Source organism: Vicia villosa, linkage group LG5 (assembly GCF_029867415.1).
Source record: "Vicia villosa cultivar HV-30 ecotype Madison, WI linkage group LG5, Vvil1.0, whole genome shotgun sequence".
Classification (NCBI taxonomy): domain Eukaryota; kingdom Viridiplantae; phylum Streptophyta; class Magnoliopsida; order Fabales; family Fabaceae; genus Vicia; species Vicia villosa.
In genome coordinates, this window is record NC_081184.1 from 163,312,112 (window position 1) to 163,337,259 (window position 25,148).

The window sequence follows — 25,148 nt, forward strand, 5'->3', positions numbered from 1 at the left end:
GATATCTCTTAAGCAGGATCGTCTTTGAAGACGTGTAAGGTAGGCTACCGTACAGGGCCTCAAATTTTTCAAGGTTAAATTATAGATAAATAGAGCATAATAAATTATTTGTCAGGTTAAATCGTGATTAAACAGAGCATTTATTTTTTTGCCATAGGTAAGCTATAACTAACCTACACAGGACCTCCAATAATTTGATACGACTCTACTCTTAGGTTTCACACGGATCACTAAAGGCAGCGTCTTGAGCGTTGATAATAATTTAATGGACAACAAAGATTTGTTAAGGTCGGTGTATATGTATAGAAAAAATGCTTAACTATCATCTCAGTCATTACAAATCACTGAGGTGATTGTGCATTTTATTTTTTTTAATTACATTGTTTTCACATAATATTAAAAATATATTGGATGCAATAAATCTTCGATGATATCAAGATTTGGATGCTAGAGGTCTCATGCAAGATGCTAAAGATCTGTTTCTAGGACCAGTGAAACTTTTTATTTTTTACACTTGCAATCATTCTCAGAGATATGTTGTAGCGGTGGTAAATGTTTCTTCTCTTTAGGACGACTTCATATTACCAAGAATTAGGGTAAAATCTATTTAACAAGTGTTTTTAAAGTAAAATATGATTATTATACCCCTCAGTTTAACTATAAAAGCGAGGTAAATTATCATCTCTTTTAAACTATCACCTCGGTTTGGATTAAAACCAAGGTGAATAAATTTTATTTTTTTAAATATTACATTGTTTACACAAAATTTAAGATAAATTGTTTACAACAAATCTTTTTAAAGGTTAAGCTCTCTTTTTTGTGTAAGTTGAAGCTCCCTTCTTTGTTTTAAGTTCCAACTTCTAAAAGAATGATGCTTGAATGTCATAACTTTGCATTCAAATTCACTATTTTTTAGTAGTCTGTATGTTTGACCAGAGAAAATGTACAATAAATCTTTGAAGCAAGATTGAACTTTTTGTACTTGCAATCTATCAAATGAGCAAAAATACAACAACAACATCAACATCTTATGTGAGATAAATTGTAAGGGCGAAAAAAATATTTTGTTCTAGATAGAAGAACATTAAAGATTTTTTTCTGTCTTACAATCCATCCCAAAGAATGATGCAAGCGAGTTTGGGGCGCCTTCATATAAGTAAGGATTAGGTTAAAATATGTTTGATGAGTGTTTTTATAGTGAAATCTGATTATTTGATCCCCCGATTATATAGAAAAACCAAAGGGTTAGTTCATTTAGTTTACACTTATACAAAAACAAAAACATAAACTGCAAAAGCTAGGATTCGAAGCGTGTCATGATATGTTGTTTTTATTATTGTAAAAAAAAAATGGAGCGCCTAAGCATAATACCTTCTTTTTTTCTGGCTGAGGTGAAAGTTTCGTCATACAATGTATTATTTGTAGTAATATTAAGACATTAGCTATATTAACCATTTCTCTTATAAATCATACATTTTACCCCTTAAATGGATGAGTGATTTGAGACTTAACATACCACACTTGAACACAAAAATTATGTGAAGTTTATTCAATATGTATCATTTCAACCAACACCAACAATCATAGTTCAAAGAATTATCATACTCTACTATGAAGAGTTCGGAGGTCAGTTCTGACATCAAGTGGTTCCAACCCCTCCGGATCGCAGTTGCGGGGGATCGAACTGTGGTTCACCCTACCAAGTCTATCGCCAATCACCACTAGACCAACTAATGATTGGTATGAAGAGTATATTTCACTTGAATATTAATCACTCCAAAAAAATTTACTTTGTCTTCGTCAAGACCCATACTCTCAAAATAATTTTTTTTAAACTATCAATGCATCATTTATTATTTTTCTATTAATAAATTGAAGAACATAGAAAGAGAAACCAATACAATTCATTAAAATCAAAAATCAAAATTTAATGGTTGTGATTCATTGTTCTTATTTCTCATAATAACAAAGTGTTCTCACTTGAGTCTTCATATATATATATATAAGGAACGTATCATATGAGAATGTCATTTTTATGTGAGAACGAATGAATCTATACTATTAGATTTTAAAATAAATCGTGGAGATTATGTGTTATTCTTTTTTTCTCTCTCCTCCATCATTTAAATAAATGATGGAGGAGAGAGAAAAAAAGAATAACACATAATCTCCACCATTTATTTTAAAATCTAATGGTTCATATTCATTCTCATGTTCTCACATAAAAATGACATTCTCATATGATTCTCAAATAATAAATTTTGAAAAGAGCATGAGTAAAGATAATAAAATAATTGATTGTTGTCACTTGATCAAAAATGAACACATCACACAATTTGGAAGTAAGGTTTTAACAGAGTTGTTGCGGCCGACAAAAAACACAGATTTGCCACCATATTTTCTTCATTTATAAGGAATAAGGGAAATAATGATAAACTCTAAGAGGAGAGATAAGACCGTCATCACAACCGAATATTGGGTTTGGGGGTCAGTTAAGTGAGAGGAAAGTGTTATACACCCCTTACCTCCCTTTTACTCAAGAGGAACCTTCTCTAGATTAGGGTTTAAGGTGTTTGTCTAAGGAATAATTGCCTAATTATTTCTTGCTTTTATTTATCGGATATTTACATAAGAGGTATTTACAGAGGGTAAAAATTGGAAAAAGAAATTAGTGGACTCGTCTTAGTTTTGCAACCGTGTGCCTACGTGTCTCCATCAAGGGATGAAGAAGTCAGAGTCTCTGTAGTTCGTAGTTTTGTTTGTTGGTTGCTTTGAGTTTATGAAAATTATTTGTCTTGAATTAAGTTAGTGTCCAGGGGCTAAAATGAGTTTTGAATTGAATAACATATCGATGAGGTGTACGCCGACCAATCGATTAATTCTAGGAAAGTGTGGATGTACATCCACCCTGTCCAATTTATTTGCGAAGAGTTGAATTAATTTGATTGGAAAAAGATTGTGTTTGATAGTTGACTATGTACAGGAGAATTTGCAAGTTAGTACGAACTTTGTTAGTGTGAATTATAACTTTTTTGGCGCAGATGTACGGCTGGGCAACGTGCGGCTGAACATTGTGGTGGCTTGTGGATGTGGCTGAGTCGCATGGAAGTGCGGGAGTGGAGCAGAGTCGGTGCGTCGCGGTTCTCTCATCGGTTATGTGTGGTTGGTGGTGTCGTCCGTGGCTGAGAGTGTCGGTTTCAGATCTGTTCCCGACTATGACTCCCACTTCTTTTTTTGTTTTGGTGTTTTCTCCTTATTTTTGTTACTGCAAATTAAAATTTGAATGATTTTGGTTTTGGTTTGGGTTCAAGGTGGTGACTTGTTGTGATATTATGTAGAAGTTAAAAGTTTGAAAAGTTACAGGTTATTATATGCTATGTTTGAAAAAAAAATTTTTCTTCAGGTTTGTGTTAATTGAAAATGGTTGTGTGGGATGAAAGATTTTGTGTTTGATGTTTTGTATGCTAATGAAGGTGTGATTGTTTATGATGTTAGTAGTGATGGGAGTTTATGTTTGTAAGATTTAATGGTTTTGTATGTTGTTCGGATGATTTGAATGAATGAAGATGTTGTAGTGTTGTTATTGGTAATTAGTTTGTATTGAAAATTGAAGGTTTATGTTTGAGAAAAACAAGTGATGATTTGTTTGAAATTTTTTGAAGGCGATTTATAAAAGTGAATGAATTTGTGTAATAAAATTATGCAGGGACTGGTATTTCGTTTTCAAAGGTTTATGTGTTGCTATAGTGGTTAGATAAGAGTGCAAAAATATATGAAAAATGGTTGAATAGGTACATGTGAAATTGGGAGAAAATTGTTGTATTTACAATATTAGCGAGGTGTGGAAAATCGCTGATAGTGAAAAAGTTAGTTGGAAAATTGTTGAAAATTGGATACGTGAACTTGTGAATGGTGTGAAATTGGTAAATATGAAAGTATGGAAATTGAGTTAAATTGTTAGTTGTCAATTAGGGTGATTTTAGGACCTATTTATACTAAAAAGTTGGGGTAGTTAAAAGGGTAATAATTAAAATGAGATCAAAAAATAAATCGGATATTATTTGCAGGATGCAACAAACAGGACCCGATTCGTTTTCTTAATCACCAAGACACGATTAAATTAAATTAAAAATATTTTTTGTTTTTTAATATTTTAAGCAACAATCAAATAAAATTAAATTAACTAAAATGAAATAAAATGCATTAAAAACAAGATATTTCTCATGTTATCGAAGTTGGGTCGAGTCGGTTGAGTTACATGTGGGTGGGGTGGTTGGTAGAATTGGGTTGATGAATCGTGTTGGAAGTGAATCCATGGTTCTTGTGGGGTTTAAAAGACATATGATAGTAGGGTGCTTTGGTGGTGTGATGTTTGATTGTACATTAGTTGGGTGCTATGGTAGGAAGGGGAGGTATCATATACGTCACCAGTGTTGTAGTAGGATGTGGTGGAAGCATATTGACTAGAGGCTAAATTGTAGTCGGGTTTGGCTTAGAAAATTAGTTACAAGAATCCATTCGTAGTTGACAACAACCAAGTCTGATATTTTCAAGTCAAGATATGCGACGATGATGATGTTCAGAGTATGTATCGAACTCATGAACATTCTGGGTTCAACAAAATTGAGATATATATTTTACAACAACAACCTCAACAGTCTCAAACCTTTGATCCCTCGCAAGTTTTTGAAGAAACTGACTACGAAGACCACACCAAAGTCGATGTTATTGTTGAAGAAGAAGATGATGGGACACCGGTTGATTTCATGGTGAACAATGACGCTGCAAACCAATAGCATGAGTCATTACCTACAAGCCATGTGTACGAACCTCTGGTTCACATGACAAACTTGAGCTAGGAAGAAGACGAACCAGCCTCATATATCTTTCATAATCCTAATATGCAGACCGAAGGGGCGTTAAAAGTTGGAGATAGATTTCGTACAATAGAAGAATGTGTGCAAGCTATAAGAAAGTATCACATAGAAATTTCAGTTGACTTGTATGTAGATCGCACCAATTCATGAGGTATATCATTATATGTCGTCAAAAACAAATTTACCTGTTTTGGCTAACTTTATCTTACAAGAAGAGAAGTGTTCCTGGGAAATATGTACTATTGATTCACCCCACACTTGCATCGCCAGCGTTCTGACGCCGGATAATCGGAAACTTAGCTCTCAATTAATATGCCATGAAATCTTGCCTTTCATTAGTAAGAACCCATCATTGAAAGTGAGTACAGTTATTTCTCATATAGTTACAAGATTCAATTACACTCCCACTTATAGGAAGGGGTGGATCGCGAGGACTAAATCCATTGAACTTGTATACGACAACTGGGAGGATTCGTACAAAGAACTTCCAAGATTTTTTACTACACTAACATATTATGCTCTGGGAACTGTTATTAGTTTGGAAACACTCTCAGCATTTGTGTCAGACAAAACTTGTATTAGTGGAAATAGAATATTTCATCGTCTATTTTGGGCGTATGAACCATGCATCAAAGGTTTTGCATTATGCAAACCTATTATACAAAATGATGGAACATGATTGTATGGGAAGTATAAAGGAACGTTACTAATGGAAGTGGCACAAGATGACAACAGTGAAATTTTTCCAATTGCCTTCGCTCTGATTGATGGTGAGACGGCTGGTGGCTGGAGTTTCTTTCTCAAGAACCTCCGCTTACACGTTGCTCATCAACCCAACCTCTGTTTGATTTCGGACATACATCCTTCTATTGAGAGTTCTTACAATAACCCTGATAACGGTTGGCAAGAACCCCATTTGACACATGTCTATTGCATTAGACATATCGCTCAAAGCTTCATGAGGGAGATAAAAGACAAGGTGCTTAGAAAAAAGGTGATTAATGCGGCATATGCCTTAACAGATCCATCGTTCCAACACTACCGCAAAGAGATCCGGTTGACAAATGCGAATGCATTAAGGTTGATTAATAACATTCTAGTGGAGAAGTGGACCCGGGTATTTGACAATGGTCAACGATGGGAACACATGACAACAAATCTAGTGGATACAATGAACTCTATCTTCAAATACATTAGAAACCTATCGATAACCGCATTAGTTAGAGCAATATATTTTAGGTTGGGGTCACTGTTCGATACAAGGGGTTTAAAATGGTGGTCAGTGTTGCAATCAGGGAAATTGTTTAGTGAAAGCTTTATGAAATTTATTCAAGAAGAAATTGCCAAAGCTAACACATATGGTGTTACAGTGTTTGACCGTATTAAAGGTTGATTCAGTGTACAGGAGACAATGAATCATAATAAGGGTAGGCCAATAAGGTACTATTGCGTATAACTAGATAGAGTTTGGTGTGATTGCGAAAAGTTCCAAGCCTTTCGTAAGCCTTGCTCTCACGTTATAGCAGCATGTGCACATTCTCTATTGGATCCTAGAAGACATCTATCCCCCGTTTACAATGTAAAAAACGTATTAAATGTGTACATCAATATGTTCTCGGTGGTAGCAAAGGAGGATTATTGGCTTGCTTATCAAGGGGCCATTGTTTGACACAATGACCAGATGCAAAGGAAGAAAAAGGACCACCCTAACAACACCCGTATTCAAAGCGAAATGGATACGACAAATAAAATGATAAGATTATGCAGTACATACTGTCAATCGGGACACAATCGAAAAAATTGTCTGAATATTGGGTTTAACTCTACAACATAAAATTTTTATGTCTGTCTTGATATGTAATTTTTTGGTTGTAAGCAAGAAATTTCAATTTAAATTAGACTTTCATTTCATATTCAAGTTAACAATTGGGTATAATATACTTAACACAACCACACAAAAAAATAACAACACGATAGACAAATAAAACAACTAAGCACATCATAATAACTACGAGATTACAACCATCAAGACAATATCTGTTGGTCCAAGCATCATCCTAAGAATGTCATAGTCGTTTTTCACAAGTTTTCTGGAATGAGTTACTCCATTTTCGTTTGATACTGTTTCTTGCCTATAAATTCTTCTGATCTTTTCATCGTCATGAATATTTCCGTCTAACCACCTGATCAGGCTCCTCTGAAAATGCTCGAAGGTCTGCGTATTCTAATGTTTGATCTTCACCGTAGGCTTTGTTGGCGAAAAAATAAGTTGAGCATCTTTGTTGATCAGTGGGGTACTGAAAGACATGTTCAAGAATGAAATTATAAGAAGTGTGAAAAATGGTGGAGATGAATGATTGTATTTATAAAAAAACAAACAAAATAACTGAGTAGTTGCATTGAATGACTACTGCACCATTGACATGTGAATGCAACACAGTATATGTCATGACAAAGAGCATGTGCTATGCGGTGTGGCACCTCCTCTTTATTTACAATGCATGTGCCACACAGAGTGACGCATCCTCTGTGCGACAAATTTTTTTATTTTAAAAGTAGTTATTTTAGTAAATTTTTTAAATTGTGGTTATTTTTAAAAAATATTTTTAAAAAAATCCAAAATAAATCCCAACTTCAATAAAAGCATGTAGAATTTGATTATTGAGTCGTTATTCGTCAATATGTAATGTTTGATAAGGATAATATTAGTAAGCAGAAACTCCAGCTAAAACCCCAAACAAACCCCTCACACCACTTCCTCCCCATTCCTCTTCACTTTCCATAATCCATTCCATCATTCAACTTCAAACACCAGTCTTTTAAATGGCTTTGCCATTTCTCACTCTCCCACACTTTCTCTCTCCCACAATTATCAAACCCAATTCAACCATCACTCTAAAACCCAAACACTTTCTTCTCCCTTCTACACCTTTCTTTCGTCCCTTATCCTATCCATTACTTCCTCTCCGACCTCCCGCCGCAGTCCGTCCCAACGCCAAATCCTATCCAAACCCCGCCGACAACGACCCGCCGGAAGTAGCCGAAGATACCGCTCACGGCTACTCCAAATTCCAGCAAATCCAACTCCAAGCCGACCGCGCTCGCCTCCGGGAAGAAGAAGATTTCAAAAACAACCAAGCCACTTACCTCGCCGCCATCGCCGACTCCGAAGATGCTCCCGACGAACCTTCCTCTGTTGAATCCGCTCAGGAAGATTTGTTCGGTGACATCGACAAAGCTATCGCTCTCAAACGTAAAGAGTTCGTTAAACAAGGTCTTCTCAAACCTAATCCCGCCAAAGAGGATGTCGAAGAAGTCGTTAACGAAGAGCTTCAACCCGATGAAGTCGACGACGTCGAAGAAATCGAACGACTCAAAGGACTTGCGGTCAATTCCGACGAAACGCCGGGAGAGTTCACCGGAGATGGTGATTTAGATTCTAATTCTGATTCTTTGTTTGATTTAGATTTTGATAGTTTAGGGAAGAGTAATAAAGCTAGAATAGTTGAACCTAAGTTTAAGATGAGTTTGGCTGAGCTTTTAGATGAGAGCAAAGTGGTTCCTGTTTCGGTTTACGGAAATTTAGAAGTTGAGATCAATGGAATTCAACACGATTCTAGGCTTGTTACTTCTGGTAATTTGTTTGTTTGTTGCGTTGGAAGTAAAAATGACGGACATATGTTTTTGAGTGAGGCTGATAAGAGAGGAGCTATTGCTGTTGTGGCTAGTAAAGAGATTGATATTGAGGATACTTTGGGTTGTAAGGCTTTGGTTATTGTGGAAGATACTAATGCTGTTCTTGCTACATTGGCTGCTTCGTTTTATAAGTATCCGTCCAAAAACATGGCGCTTATTGGTATAGCGGGGACTTTTGGTAAAACGACGACTACTTATTTGGTTAAAAGTATGTATGAAGCGATGGGTTTACGTACCGGGATGTTTAACGATATTGCTTGTTATGTTCATGGGGATAATCAGTTGGATTCGCCTTATGCGATGCTGGATGCTGTTTTGGTTCAGAATTTGATGGCTAAGCTGTTGCACAATGGGACTGAATCTGTGGTTTTTGAGGCTTCTTCTTGTCGTGCAGGGCAGGGGAAATATGATGAGGTTGATTTTGATGTTGCTGTTTTTACGAATTTGGTGGCGGGTGATGAGGAGGAAGAGGATAGAGATTCGAATGCTAAGCTATTTTCGAGGATGGTGGATCCTGAGCGGCATAGGAAAGTTGTTAACATAGATGATCCGAATGCGTCTTCTTTTGTTTCATTGGGGAGTCCTGAAGTTCCTGTTGTGACATTTGCTTTGGAGAATAAAAATGCTGATGTTCATCCCTTGAAATTTGAACTCTCCCTGTTTGAGACGCAGGTGTTGGTTAATACACCGGCTGGAATTCTGGAAATTTCGTCCGGTTTACTAGGAAAGCACAATGTTTACAATATTCTTGCTGCTGTGGCAGTTGGCATTGCTGTTGGGGCACCCTTGGAGGACATTGTTAGAGGGATTGAAGAGGTTGATGCAGTTCCTGGGAGGTGTGAGTTAATTGATGAGGAACAAGCATTTGGGGTAGTAGTGGACTATGCTCGAACTCCAGATGCTTTGTCTAGATTACTTGATTCTGTAAGAGAGCTTCAACCTCGCAGGATTATAACTGGTATGTTTGTGTTTCAGTTTTTCACTTAGTCGTTGTTGTATTTTCTGCTAAAGCCTGAAACTGCATAATTATTCTCATGCCTGGATTTTGAAGATTTATATTTGGGTGGAATATACTTTCATCATTTTAAATGTCACAGTCTTTTTTTCTTTTGAAGTGATCGGTTGTTGTGGCGAGGATGAAAGGGGGAAGAGACCCTTGATGACTAAGATAGCGACAGAAAAAAGTGAAGTGACCATGCTGACATCTGACAATCCCAAGAGTGAAGATCCATGTATGTATTTTGACATTGGAATATAAGCTATAACCTTGTGAAGAGCATTATACAAATATATTTGCATGCTTACATCCAAATTTCATAAATGTTAAACTAGCAGGGCTTGTAAATCCTAATTATGGTATACTTTTTACTTTTTATCCAGTGGATATTTTGGATGATATGTTGGCTGGGGTAGGATGGACAATGCAAGAGTACCTGAAATATGGAGAGAATGACTACTATCCTCCTCTTCCGAATGGTCATAGGCTTTTTCTCCATGACATTAGAAGGGTAGCTGCACGAGCTGCAGTTGCAATGGGGGAAGAGGGTGATGTTGTTGTAAGTTATAAATCTTCTTTCTACATTGTTATATAATATGCCATTGAGCTTTAGTTAACATGATGCAGAAGTAGCTTAATTGAAAACATTTTGGTATTGTATATGGAAAAATTGAACAAAAGATGTGTATTGAAGTGGTATTTCAACTAAGGAGATTTCCCAAAAGAGGTTGCAGAGGAAACAAACAAACTATATTCAAAATCTGTTGGTGGAGAGACAAATTTAGAAGAAGCTTAAATTTAAAAGCGTTGAACAAACATAGAATAACTATTGGTCATGATCCATAATTATAATTCCTATTCACGTGGATGATTCTCCACCAACATTCAGTTTCATGCATGGCATTTTAGTGATTCTATGAAGTCACAACTTGGATGCTAGGATGAGCTGGCTTCCCTGTACCCCTCAAATGTTGGGATCCTAATCTTTGTCTCATTTAAGTAACCTTGCTTCCTGATAAATTTTTTGATGCAACAGCATCCTCTCAGAGAATGGCCAAACTCATTTTGCTTTATGATCTGTGTTTATTGAATCTGAGAAAACTTCAGTTGACTGCCAGTCTACTCTTGGAAATGTCTTCTAAGTTTTAGAGCGTCTGTCTGAAAAAATAAATTCCCGAAGCCATTACAAATGGAGTTTAATGACTTTCTCTCTTCTTTTAGGCATCTTTGTTAGTTAGCCATTTCAGAACAATGCAGCAAAATATTAAATAGCTAAAATGAATCTTGTGGATTGTGATTTGTGAACAAGGGTACACTTTTATGCACGGTGCAGGTGATTGCTGGTAAAGGCCATGAAACATATCAAATAGAAGGTGAAAAAAAAGACTTCTTTGATGACCGAGAAGAGTGCAGGGAGGCATTGCAGTATGTTGACGAGCTTCACAAAGCTGGAATAGATACGAGCGAATTTCCATGGCGGTAATGTCAAATGTTTGCTGCTTTTAACGTCTTCTCTTAACTGGCATGACTAGCTAAAACAAATAAAAATAAGAATTTTCAGGCTAGAAACTAAATAAATTAATATCTTTAGTTTATAACTTTGTTTTTTGTCTTGCATTTATTGTCGCAGGCTACCAGAGAGCCACTGATACCAAAGGTTGTTGTGCTAACAATGGATCAGCATCACTTGTTTACCTTAGTACACAAATGAAGTAGGTAAAAGGAAATGGATCTTTCAGTTATTACAGGGGTCTTTCTCTGCAGGAGCTTGGGTGTCAACCTGGTAAAAATGGGCTTTAAAGTTTGAATGGCACCGTCTTCCAGAGTCTAGCTTTAGATTCCAACATGGGCAGAGTACATCATATCCAACATCTTGTTTTTGTCTATACGGCCGATTCTAATTTATTTTTCCTTTCCCCCCTGGCCTCCATGCCACTGTAATTGTAATTCCATGTGTTGTAGAGTGACACAATAGTCCTGCTTCCTCCTTGGCAAATATAAGATTATAAACAGAAGTCTTGAATTGAGCTTCTTGTCCAATCAATCAAGCTAAATTATCCAAGACCAGGTATGATTGTACGAGAAGTCTAATATATTACATTGTCGAATTCCAATAAAATAAACTGTTTCTGTTTCAAGATAGACGGAAAACTTAAAATATTGAAGAGATGTTATCTGAATATTAGGCAGGTCGACATGATCTATTCAGTGAGAACTTCGAATGAAACCAATGGCAATGAGTCTTCATGGTTCCGGTATGATTTGTTGTACACATGAACATTAATAATGAAGTGAGCGATAATAAGCTAACTCAAACGTTGTACCAAAGAGCCATTCACTTGCACCACCAGATCAGACAGCTTCTGCAAGCTCTACTTTGCAGATATCCTCTGAAGCTCGTCAAAAGAAGTTAAAAAAATGGACACATGTTTGATGGTCGTGTACAACAATACCTTTTTGAAATAGTTTGCACTAGTTGTGACCTCTGTGTTGGGTGCAAGTGTGAGTGGTTAAAGTTTTACATTGATGCTTTTTGACTCTCTCGAACTCTCCAACAATCTGGAAGGGCTTTTTTTGACCCAAGCTAAAAAAGGCAGGTTAGACATGTAAAGTGAACAACAAAAGAATGATGGATGGAAGGGCTTTTTTTGACTCAAGCTAAAAAAGGCAGGTTAGACATGTAAAGTGAACAACAAAAGAATGATGGAAAGAAGATGAAGAACTCGTAATAAAGATAAAAGATAAACGAGTGAAGTGCTATTTATACTAGGAGTATGCAAGGCAATGGGAGATTACCCAAATGGTTGGGGATGATGAATGGGTAAATGATGAATCGGGTAAATAAATCTTAATTAGAAACTAATATGGGAATTTGTGAATCTAATATGTTAAAAATAAAAAAAGGTATTACAAAAATTAAAACTAAAATTTTATTTTGTTTTTTGAGTGCAAATTATTTTAATTATATTAAAAGTATTTTATGTTGGCCCAAGAGCCAAAGTGAAGGCCAAACCATGCATAACCTAATAGAAATTATCCAACCTATATAATTAGCACACGTGAGATTCAAAGTACACATTTTTATCACTACTTTTTACTTTATTCATTTTGGACTCTGTAACTCATTTGAACGTTGGAGTGTTAACCTTGTAGATCCACCTTGCGCCACCATATCGGAGATCAACACCAATGCTTCAAGAATTTAACATCATCAATTAACACAAATTTTGGTTCCAATACGAAACAATCACGTTGTCTGTGGGAAACAACCTCTAATTCTTATGAAATTTCACAAACAATTAATTCTTGATCCAAAAGGTAGATCTATACCAGAATCACCATAAGATGGAGAGAGTAACCACCCCTAACGTATCGAAGAACTCTGTCGAATTGTCTGATCTTGTACCATCTATATTTTTCATCATCGGCGAGACCCGCTTGAAAGTGACGTGTGGCAGAGATCCACCACCATAGAGCTTCATTCAAGTAAAGATTGACACCAAATCATAAAACAAAGACAAATCGATGCTAGGATTTCGAGATTGCGAGAAGGTGGACGGAATCTCAAATGCAAAAGTTACATTTAGTTGTAATTGTCAACGTAGCGGATCACACAGAAGTAACATTCCTCGTGGACGTTGAAAGTTTGTATAATGTGCTCTACATCGACATGCTAGTGCAAATAAGACCCAGTCATCTAGATTTGAGTCCTTGCGACGGTACAAGTCTCTTCGTCTTCAATTATTACATAACTCATTCTAACGGTCTAACTAACAATCTTTTTTGTTTTTGTTTTTGCTGTAACAGGAAAGGTCGATGATAAAATCCGTGAACCATGCGCGGAAGATTTTTGATCTGTTTAAACCACAGGCCCAGTGGTTTAATGATGTTGTAGCTGGTTTCGGGCTTGGCAGGTTGTGCATGATCGGATATACCACTATCAGCCACGACATGCAGGGGGCTTTCATGGAGCAGTGGCACACAGAGACGTCTTCTTTCCACTTTCCAGTTGGGGAGTTGACGATCACCTTGCACGATGTTCAGTGTCTGCTCCACCTGCCGATCAGAGGGAGGCTACTGCACCATTCCCGGATACAGAGGGTCGAGGCGATTGAGTGGATGGTCGACTATCTGGGTATGGACCCAAACATGGCTGATTATGAGTGTCGGACGACGAGTGGGGCCTATATCCGGTTCTCCAGCTTGACAGAGCTGTATGAGAACCACTTGGTGACGACAACGGAGTCTGAGCAGGAGGGTACGACGAGATTTTTATAGAGTATCATCGTGTCTGCGCTCTGCGGTGCTAGTTCATGTTCTTGGTAGGCATTGCACTATTTGTGGACAAAAGTGCAACCTACGTCGAGATGATATATTTTCGCTTTTTTCCAGCAGGGGTTCTCCCCAAAAGGGTCTATAAAGAAATTGTCTAAAATAGTTATTTAAAAATTTCTAAAGCCTAACCCCAAAAAATATGAGAATGAATAATTTATATGAGAATGTGAGAATGAATCTGAACCATTAAATTTTAAAATAAATGATAGAGATTAAGTGTGAATATTTTTTTCTCTCTCCTCCATTATTAAAATATCTCCTCCATTATTAAAATAAATGATGGAGGAAAGAGAAAAAAATATTGACACTTAATATACACAATTTATTTTAAAATCTAATGGTTCAGATTCATTCTCATATTCTCACATCAAATCCAGTCCATTAAAATCAAATCTAATGGTCGTGATTCATTGTTCTCATTTCTCATAATAACCAAGTGTTCTCACTTGAGTCGTCCCCTATATATATATATATATATATATATATATATATATATATATATATATATATATATATATATATATATATATATATATATATATATATATATATATATATATATATATGACTTTTGTGTAAAATAAAATTAAAAAATTAAATATGATTAATTAAAACTAAACCGAAACAATTTTCACTAATTAATTTAGTCAAACCAAATAAAAAATAACATTCGCGCACATTAAATGAGTCATGATAATTTTATTACATCTAATTGACCACCCACCATCCATTAACATTCTTTAACTCACAACCACATGATTCCAACTAAGTCTCACTTTTATTACAAAATATTTTTCTAACATAAAAAGAAAAATACGATCATGCATATTTATAACTATTTAAACATAATAAATAAATAAATAAATAAATAGCATATTCATCTCAAACCCTGTTCTCAAGTTTGACTATACACTTTGAGTATATACAGTTACACACAAAAATGTGGTTTCTTGGTTGGAAAGGACCGTCGGGTTTCTCAGCTTCTTCAACCGCCGATCAAGTTACCCACGGAATCGATGGAACCTCTCTCACTGCCATCGTCACAGGTTTTTTCTTGTTCATGAATATTTGTGGTTGATTTTTATAGATGAATTTGTGATCTGAATTTTTGGTGATTTATTATTTTCAGGAGCAACAAGTGGTCTTGGCTTGGAAACAACCAGGGTTCTTGCTTTGCGTGGTGTTCATGTTGTTATGGCTGTGAGGAATGTGAATAATGGTGTTGATATTAAAGAAACGTTGCTTAAGGAAATTCCTGCAGCTAGAATTGATGTTTTTCAGTTAGATCTCAGCTCCTTGGCGTCTGTTAGGAAATTTGCATCCGATTTTAATTCCTCCGGTCTGCCACTCAATATTCTAATGTAAGAAATTCTTAGTTATTTTCTTGATTTCGAGTAAATGAATAAATTGTTATTTGAAATTGTAACTGTATCAATCTAGTCAGAATATTATTGATATTTGAAATTGCAATATTTTAGATGTATTTGAAACTAAGTGAATAATAATGTCACGGATTCGTTTGATAACAAATCCGGTTAGTGAGACGAAGAAGATTAGCATTTTGCAATTTTGAAGATCGTTTTGAGATAGTGATAATGTGTGGGACTAGATTGATACCAAAGATCAAGTTGGCTATTTACTCTTTAAGCTTCGGATTAGTCTGCAAAAGAAAAACTATTTATATGCCATTATGCATCGATTGCGGATTTGAAAGTTGAAACAAATAATATTTTTTTTGTTTTCTTTTGAAGTAACAATGCAGGGCTGATGGCTACTCCATTCATGCTTTCTCAAGACAATATTGAATTGCAGTTTGCAACCAATCATTTAGGTAATACGATAGATTATTGCATAGTTTCCTCCGTAATACGGTATATGATTGCATAGTTTCCTTAGTAATGCGGTATATGATTGTATAGTTTCCTCGGTAATATGGTATATGATTGCATAGTTTCCTCACATTAGAACATATATCTTTCTAAATGGTACAAGTGAAAGAAAGTTGATATTTACTCTCTAATAATACATAAAAAAAAGTGAAGGTAATTTACTTGCTTATATTTTGCAGGCCATTTTCTGTTGACAAACCTTTTATTAGAGACTATGAAAAAAACGGTAAGGGAAAGCAACCGGGAAGGAAGGATAGTTATTGTATCATCGGAGGCTCACAAATTTGCATATAGTGAAGGGATTCGTTTTGATAAGATCAACAATGAATCTGAGTAATCATCTAGTTGGAATGTTTAATTTACAATTATTCTCTCTTTATCTGTTACAAGGCCCATTCTATTAATTAAGTTTTTTTATTAAATGATAACTTTTCGTGATTAGTGTTTTAAGTTTCCATAGTTGTATAATTTCCTCCTTCCATGTCTGATTTTTACAGATACAGCAGTTATTTTGCTTATGGACAATCGAAACTTGCGAATATTTTGCATGCCAATGAGCTTGCAAGGCGCTTAAAGGTATTAGTCACAATTGCTTATGCAATTTCATATGATTCAACCTTATTTAACGCAATCTTTAGTGCATCATGATGGTGAAGGAAAATGCCACTTATTTCTATCGCATAGATTCGTCCCATAGTAGTAATGGATTTTTCAGTCACTCTGGTTTCTTTGACTAAATTGTGAACTTATTGGTTGAGTAGATGCTGAAACCTTGCATATGTCTCTGTTTGACAGGAAGAAGCGGTGCAAATAACAGTTAACTCTCTTCATCCTGGTACAATTATAACAAATATTCTGCGGCACCATGGTTATTTTAATGGTTAGTATCTATACCATTCATTATTGTCTGAAATAGGTTTGATATCATATTCAATTGGGGTTTGGTCATATTGGTTAACATTATTAACCTGAAAAAGTACAAGATTCATATTATGTACAATAACCTTGCTGTTAAATAAGTTATACTAGCTGATGTTCTACATATTTCCACCTTGTGTTTTACTTTTGTCAATGTTGCATTTGATTTTTGCAGCCGTTGCTAATATGGTGGGCAAGTACTTCCTTAAAAATGTGCAACAGGTATTTTATCACAGGCGCACTCACAAATTTATAGGGCAGTCTGTGTTAAGGTTACCTAGCAAGCACGCGGTAGACTTACATTGAATTGTGCATGCATGTTTGTTTGTAGGGAGCTGCAACTCAATGTTATCTTGCATTGCACCCACAGGTCAAGGGAATATCTGGGGAGTACTTTGCTGATAGTAATAAGGCAAACCCAACCACTTTAGCTAAAGATACAGAGCTGGCACAAAAACTATGGGAATTAAGTGTAAGTTTGTCTAATACGAAGTAGCTCTGACGTTTATTTGACTCAACTCTTGCCACACTGAACTAGAGCAAGTTTTCATATGTGCAAAAGAAACAACTAATTTGTATTAGAAAAAGCTTTTCAGCGATTTAGAAATGTGTAGTCATAAATATTTCTGCATCTTGAATCTTTTTAGTAATCAAGAGCTCGGAACTATCCAGTTCAGTGTTGAGATGGTTATTGTTCAAATCAAGTATATAATGGTGCATTTTGTTTGGAAAAAAAGCTTATTCAAATATACAGTAAATGGAGAAAAATATTGCTTGATTCAACTGTGATTGATGAGTTTGTCCTTACAATAGACATTTGTATCTGTATTGGCATTTGGCACTACTACCCTTTGCAGCTACAATGAAAAAATACAAAACAGCGCAAAGTGTGATGTACAATTTTGCTTTGCCTAAAAAAAATTAAAAAATATTTTAAGCAGGATTGAGAATGCTGCATGTGCAGCATCAACTTTGTAAAATTAAAAATTTCCTATTATTCTACTGCTATAATCACAGGCCATTAGTGCGATCAACCACTGGTGCACTTGACTTACGAGATGCATTTGGCCGCACATTATCTCTCACCCGCTGTTGTCGGGACACACAATTACTCGACCTCCCATTACGAGATTCTCTTGGGACTCCCTCTACGGCTCTCCTACTATGGTTTGCAACAGCATTATTTTCAGGTGAAATTATATCCCGGGGGCAGCAAGGTTGTTGTCTATGTTGCTGCATATTTCTTTGAATCTGACCATGCTTTGAACACTGACATTGACAAGCAGCGCCTCCATTTGACTGAATGGTGGGTTTCGTATTTCTTTGTAACTGACCATGCTTTGAACCCTGACATTGACAAACAGTTCTTCTATTTGACTGATTACCAGTAGGAGATTTATGGGTCATACCCAGTTCATGAGGGAATATAGGTTGCTGCTTTGTTTGATAATATGGGTTTGCCCCACATCTACAGATACAGATTTGCGGAGTAGAAGGGCCAGGTGCGGTATGAGTATTAGGCGTTGGAGAGCGAGGTATCCTGCTACTCAGATTCATTGTTGTGGGAGGCACACGTAGTCCATCAGATGGAGAAACGGGACATGGAGTAGAAGGGCCAGATGCGGTATGAGGTTTAGGCGTTGGAGAGCGAGATATCCTGCCACTCGGATTTATTGTTCTGGGAGGCACACGCAGTCCATCAGATGGAGAAACGGGACATGAAACGATCCTTGATTTATGAGCATAACTGAAAACAAGGGCAAAAATACTTTTTTATGATATAAATTTTTTGAAAATTAATTTTTAAAATCTAACTAACAGGTCCAAATTTAATTTCTCAATCCACGACCATATCTACTAAAATCTGCACACAATAAAACAATAGTATATTTTGACTGCAAATATTTTTGTTATTCAACCGGAAGAAGATGATGGATTGGGAAATTCTCACAAAAAAATAGCACAGGGCAATTTGCAGACGAAATTTTCAACACGGTGATGACATGTGTCTGTGAATGCATAATTGAATTTGAGAACGAGTGAGACACCTTGATTCATATCCGGTTCTGAAGTTTCTAGCTGGAGGGATACCATGGATACCAGCTACTTCTTCCGAGTCTAAACATAGTTTATGTTTGGGAGATCCAATTGCCTATAAGAACAGTTTCAAGTGATCAATAAAAGATGCAATCTAAGAAAATCCAAACATGAAAAGACATACTTTCGGGATACCGAACATGTATTTTATCATCTGTAACCTAACAACTAAGAACACATCTGCCTAAACAAAATGATAGATGTGATGATCCACCATAGAAAAATAATGCAACTGCGCAAAGAAAAGATTATTTAATAAATGAAGAAATTGAATAACAAAAGTGGTCAAAACATTTCAATTGCTTTTACCAGTGATCTCATTGCATTCATAACAGAAGATGGGGATTCTGAAGGATCAGCATTCAGAAAGTGTCTTTCCAGATAAGCACTTTTAACAAATGGGTGCTCTAGAAGTTGACCAGCTGAAGGCCGATCTAGTGGATTTCTTTGCAAACAAAGCCTGACAAAACTTTTCCCTTCTTCTGATAGATGATCTGGAATTTTAGGAAGTTCCCTGCTGTTTCCAATCTTAAACATGGCAGCAACCTGAAGCATTTAGTGTGAAACAACAGAAACAGGTTATTCAATCAATGTTTTGTTTCTATACAAGCATGTGCTCCAAAAAAGATTCATATATCTGTATCACAATATTCTTCAAAATTAATTTACCCCTTCATATTGGCTCCAAGGTGGTTTTGTTGTTGCCATCTCCAGAACAGTGCAGCCCAGACTCCATATATCAACAGCAAGATTACAACCACCTGAATTTCTTATAACCTATATATTTGAGGAAGTGACTAAAATAAGATTATTATGTAGAGAAAATCACCAACAAAAAAATTTATATGGATGCAGGAATCATACTTACCTCAGGTGCCATCCAGTAAGGACTTCCTTTAAAAGAAAATGCAAGAGACTGTCCACTTATCTGCAAAATAGGCAAATATTAGACACCACAGCATACTAGTTTAAGCATAGAGATAGTTCACTCCAGTCAAATTATCCAATCCCAAAGAGATTGCATAGTATACACATGAAGACATCATTATAAATGCTCTTACATGCTTTGCCATCCCAAAATCTGCCAGTTTTATGTGTCCATTAGGGTCCACCAATATGTTTGCTCCTTTGATGTCCCTGATCAAAACCGAACCAGCACAAAATGTAATACAAAATTACAACATCAATTAAAGATGTGAAACATGTTACCTTATCATCAATCACAAACTCACCTGTGAACAGTGTTCTTTGCGTGCAAATATGCAAGTCCTGAAAGAATTTGCCGGGTGTAATTCCGAATCGCAATTTCACCTAACTGTCCGTATTCTTGAAGCAGTTTATAGATAGACCCACCAGAGACGTACTCTAAGTATATATAAAGTCTGTCATCTACCTATTGGGTATAAAATTTTAAAAAACAGTTAACACAATCTGAACTTTTAAATATTGATTGTAAGCAAGCAAACTTGGAAGTGAAATCATTTACTAAATGACAAGTTGACAACAATAACTGAAAAAATACCGTTTGAGACCCATAATACTGGACTATATTTGGATGCCGCAAGTGACTTAGCAGTGCAATTTCCTGCAAATTCCACAACATAAATGAATATTCATTATCAGGCACACTCAGTCCAAAATTATCCTAGGGTTTTTCTCAAAGAAAAGTAATGGAAATTGGGGGAAAGTCAACATGTGTATTCTTGATTGTAAACTAGAGAAAATTTGGACTTCCCAAAAGAAAACAAAAGTGAGAGGCTAGGCACGTAAATAAATAGTGTTTCACCCAGCTAACACTAGCAAGCTTACTTGGGTAAGTTGTAGCGCACATTCCCGTGATTTAGGGTCATCTGAAAAAAGGGTTACCTCCTTCATTGCACACATCTCGCCACTTTCTCTACAAAAATCACAAGTTGAACTAAGCCAAGCTTAAAATTGAAAGAAAGTAATGTAAAATTAAAAAAAAAATGTGGATAAAGGACAAAATTTGAAAAACATCGAATATCAATTTTGAATCAGGGCCAGAGTTGACATAACAGATAAAGAATAAAACATGGACAAATGCAAATTTAAATGCTATTTGCTTCTATAACACACTTAATACAAACCTGCTGAAACCAAGATAAACATGTCCAAATGTTCCCCTTCCAAGCAAATGTCCTTTTGTCCAGCGTGAACCTGGGCTTGTTGAATTTTCTGGTCTGGCAGGACTTCTAGGGGCTGAAGGAGTTGAAGACACAGAATAGGTAGGAGAAAATGGACAAGGTTTAGTCACTTTTATTGGAGGAAGTGGTAACCGATGACTTTGTTGTTTATTGACATCAGGTCTTCTAGTAGGCAACTCTGCTGCTGCACCTCCAGCCTTTGGATGCAGAGGACTGACATTACTGCTCTGTATCCTGGAACTAGGGCCAGGGCTTGTCATCCTGGGACTAGGTATTGGGGAACACTCAGCACTACACTTGTTGGGTGCCCTAAATGCCGACGGATCCCCACCAACTGAATTATTACTAGAATTATGGCCTGAAACTGGACTATAGCAGTGCCCAGAAGCTATATCTGGATAAGGCTTCCCTGTCCATAATCCTGAATTTAGCATTTGCTCTGGACCAAATGCTCGCATTTGCTCTAGACCTAATGCTCGCATTGGACTTCTAGGACTAGACATTGAACTATCTGGTGCACTGCAAAAACCACCTGCACGACCTATTTGCAGATGCAAAGGAACCCCTTTTGGCGAGCTAGACAGTGGCTTATTGTTGCGCAGTTTATGACCTGGTTTTGAGGATGCTCTTGAGTTTCTTTGGATAGTAGTCCGTGACTGATCTCTGTTCGCCACACTTTACAAACATAGAAATAATTTTAGTAATGGAATGAACAGAAACTAAGGCAAACACATTAAGAGCATTTAAATATATGTATCTAAATGTAAACAAACTCACCTTTTAGAAGTGTTAATGGTGGCTCTGTTTCTATTTTCACAGTCAGATGCCAGAGGACTAACAAGATGTGAATCAGACGAGTCACCACTATCAATAGAGCTGTCACAGGAAACAGATGCAGTCACTAGATCTCCTTCCACGTCTGTTAATGGTGGCTCTGTTTCTATTTTCATAGTCAGATAACCAGGTTCTGGAAGGGGAAAATATATAGATGGTCTAGATGTAGGATCTTCTGTGGCTCTTTCCAGTTTTGATGTTAAAATAATTCCAGAACTTGCATTACTAACAGTATGAAGGGGCGAGCCTATCACTGGGTATGGCCGAGAATAATGATGGTCTGCAAAACTTAGACAGCGGGACACAGTTGGAGAGGACGATGATGATCTTGTTGAAGGTCCGAATGATCTAGATCCCTTCTTAGAGATACTGCAACTACGATGTCCCCGAGACCCTCCTGATTTATAGTTGCTCTTCACTTCAGAAACATTTTTCAATTTTCGCTGTATCATATCAAAAATACTTTCCCGGTTTGTCTTCTTCTTCTTAACCTCTTTGGACGAAGGCTTTCCCCACCATGGTGCCATGTCTTCGGAAAAGCTTGCACCAAACACACAGAAAAAGAGAAAACAGGAAAAATCAACAAAATGTGAGTGTAATTCACGTTCGATGCTGCAGCAAAGTCATTGATGTAAATGTTTAAACACAGTTCAGTAGACGGCGTCCGTTACACAATAATAATCTGCAAAAGAAAATCCCAATGTTAGTTTGTTCCCTCCAAAAATAAACATTTAATAAACAAAGTATCAATACAAAAGTACAACGTCATTTGAAAGTAACAGATATCATATAACGGTTCATCGCATCATCTATGTTCATTTAAGTCTTGGAATTATGTCGCAGACTATGGCAGTTATTGAATCTCGCGACATGATAGATACAGATATCATATAGTATCATCTATACGGATATTATTGAATCCCGCTACATGACAGATACAGATATCGTATAACTGATATGGAAATTACTGAGTATAGCTGAACGACAGATGCAAATATCATATAACCGATCATCTATACGGGAAGTTATTGAATCCCACTACACGACAGATACATATACCATATGGGGGATCATCAACATGGAAATTACTGAAACTCGCTACACAACAGATACATTATATCAAATATCAGATAACCGATCATCAATATGGGAAATTATTGAATCTCGCTACACGACAGATATATTATATCAAATATCAGATATCTACATTTACAAAATCTATGATTTATGGTGTAAGCTGCGACAATTACTGAATCCATTAAACAGAAGACACCATATAACAAATCATTGAGGTTTAAATAAGTCTTGGATTTATGCTGTACATTGGCAATTATTGGATCGCGCTACACGACAACTTGCGTTACATATGCTTTCAAATCCTAAACAGAAATTTAAGGAACCAGGAAAATTCTCTAATTAAAAATTCGAAAGCGTGATGATATACGTATACGAGAACTTCTATGTCAACCATCAGTGTTAGTTGATTTAGAAATTCAGTTAAAAACAGTTAACACTAAAGTGTTCCTTGATACCATGCAAAGAGTGAAAAACTAGCAAAGAAGCGAGGCAGATAATTTAGGAACTAAGTTTTTTCAAAATCAATAACTAGGCAAAGTCCACCATACACTGATTCAGAACCCAACAAGAAAAATACACACCTAAAGTTGGATAATTCAACAGATATTGGCATTTGAATTATTATTTTAACCTATGAAACTCGGAAACCGGAAACACAACACCGACACTGACACGTCAACACCGATAATAATTTAAAAACATGAATAAATTAATAGTAATCACAAGTGTCGGTTTCGGACACATCTTTTTTTAGATGTGTCGGTGCTACATAGATTCTAACCAAAGCAATATGTTTTCTGCCAAAGCAGTAAAAAGAAAGACGGTTAAAATGGAATATACATTTGTCAAAAACCCTTCCTGGTTCCTACTTTTTAATTATTGTACTTTATAAATACAAAAATGTACAGAATCACAAATAATTAATCACCACCCCTTTCTGCAGAACAAAGTTGCCACCATAACAAACAAACGAAAATTAGGTCTTCTCCTATAGCACAATCCATCTCAAAATTTTTTTCGACAAAATGGCCAAAAAAAATTACACAACAATGTAATAAAAATCAAAGAAATTCGAATTTAGATCTAATTGTTCAACAAACTCTATAAATTAAAATCATAACATGAGAAACGAAAATTACACTCAAAATCAACTTCACCAAACACTATCAGCAAGCAAATGCAGAAAACAATACCTACAGAAACTGCAATTCTTGTTCACAAATCACCACCATTCACATTCAAATTCCGAAACAAAAAACATGCAAATGATCTTCAACAGCGATAGGTTTCAACAATTACACAATGTTCAAACTTCAAACCATTACAAAACAAAATCAAAATTGCAGCAATAGAGATAAACACACTACGTAACCCTACTTATACTCACAGAGTGTTTCTCCGGAATCAAAACGCAGAGCCTTCTCCGAAACGAAGCAACGAACGGAAGTTGAAAAGGCAGAGAATGAAAGAAGAAAAGGATTGAAAATGAGAAAGATGAGAATGGGATGAAAAAATGCAACACTTCAGAGTTTAGTGTTTTTTTTTTTCTAAAGCAATAAATTTAGTGGGAAATTATTAAAAAAATTGATGGTTAATAAATAAAAGAAAAATAAAAGATTCCGTGCGACGCATGACTTGTCTTGCGGTTATGATATGACCGTTGGATGGACCAAGTGTGATTTATCAAAAGATCTGAATTGTTAAAACGTGAATAAGTTGGTGAGTGCAGTGGATCGTGAAACAGGAGATTATTTTCCCATCTTTAACGGAAACTTACTTAACTATCTATCTCTTTCATAGTATATAGTACTACTCCTTTTTTTCTTTTTTCTTTTTTTTTTTGTATTAAATTAAATTAAATTAAATAATCCATATAATATTGTTTTTTGATCTATGATACTTTATATATATTACTTTTTGATTATTTTTTATTTTTTATTTTTATTTTTATTATATTTAGGATTAGGATCATTTATGGACACACTTAAAATAAGAAGCATTTAATTAATTTGGATTTTTATTCTTTTTTTATAACTTTCTTTTTAAGTTATTTATTTCTATTTTTTTAATAATGTTTAGAAAGTATTTATGATTTTTTTTATATTAAGTAAAATAAAAAAACTATTTTAAAAAGAGTGTTATTGTTATGGAAATAAATTATAACATTTGTAAAATTCTAGAAAAACTAAATTGTTTTCCTAATGTGTAAATATTCATGAATTATTTAAATGAAGTGAATATTATTTTTTAGGACTAAAGGGAA

The 25,148-nt window shown here is 35.6% G+C and overlaps 3 protein-coding genes across 3 annotated transcripts; 2 read left to right on the forward strand and 1 right to left on the reverse strand.

The window, feature by feature from the left end:
• The first annotated feature begins 7,555 nt into the window (after positions 1-7,555).
• LOC131603641 (UDP-N-acetylmuramoyl-L-alanyl-D-glutamate--2,6-diaminopimelate ligase MurE homolog, chloroplastic) lies at positions 7,556-11,708 on the forward strand. The gene is made up of 5 exons (XM_058876040.1): positions 7,556-9,531; positions 9,689-9,805; positions 9,954-10,129; positions 10,904-11,049; positions 11,201-11,708. The coding sequence occupies exons 1-5, from the start codon at positions 7,701-7,703 to the stop codon at positions 11,217-11,219; spliced, it is 2,289 nt and encodes a 762-aa protein (XP_058732023.1). The 5' UTR covers positions 7,556-7,700; the 3' UTR covers positions 11,220-11,708.
• A 3,072-nt stretch (positions 11,709-14,780) lies between these two features.
• LOC131603643 (short-chain dehydrogenase TIC 32, chloroplastic) lies at positions 14,781-17,395 on the forward strand. The gene is made up of 8 exons (XM_058876042.1): positions 14,781-14,951; positions 15,035-15,266; positions 15,657-15,736; positions 15,974-16,127; positions 16,292-16,370; positions 16,590-16,674; positions 16,888-16,934; positions 17,044-17,395. Exons 1-8 carry the CDS (start codon positions 14,846-14,848, stop codon positions 17,206-17,208), a joined length of 948 nt encoding a protein of 315 aa, XP_058732025.1. The 5' UTR covers positions 14,781-14,845; the 3' UTR covers positions 17,209-17,395.
• Positions 17,396-17,461: 66 nt separating this feature from the next.
• LOC131603642 (mitogen-activated protein kinase kinase kinase YODA) lies at positions 17,462-24,432 on the reverse strand. The gene is made up of 12 exons (XM_058876041.1): positions 24,273-24,432; positions 21,752-22,490; positions 20,918-21,649; positions 20,619-20,706; positions 20,332-20,394; positions 20,042-20,202; positions 19,871-19,946; positions 19,678-19,737; positions 19,479-19,586; positions 19,119-19,355; positions 18,761-18,864; positions 17,462-18,459 (listed from the first exon to the last, which is right to left on the reverse strand). Exons 2-12 carry the CDS (start codon positions 22,333-22,335, stop codon positions 17,724-17,726), a joined length of 2,949 nt encoding a protein of 982 aa, XP_058732024.1. The 5' UTR covers positions 22,336-22,490; positions 24,273-24,432; the 3' UTR covers positions 17,462-17,723.
• Positions 24,433-25,148: the final 716 nt, after the last annotated feature.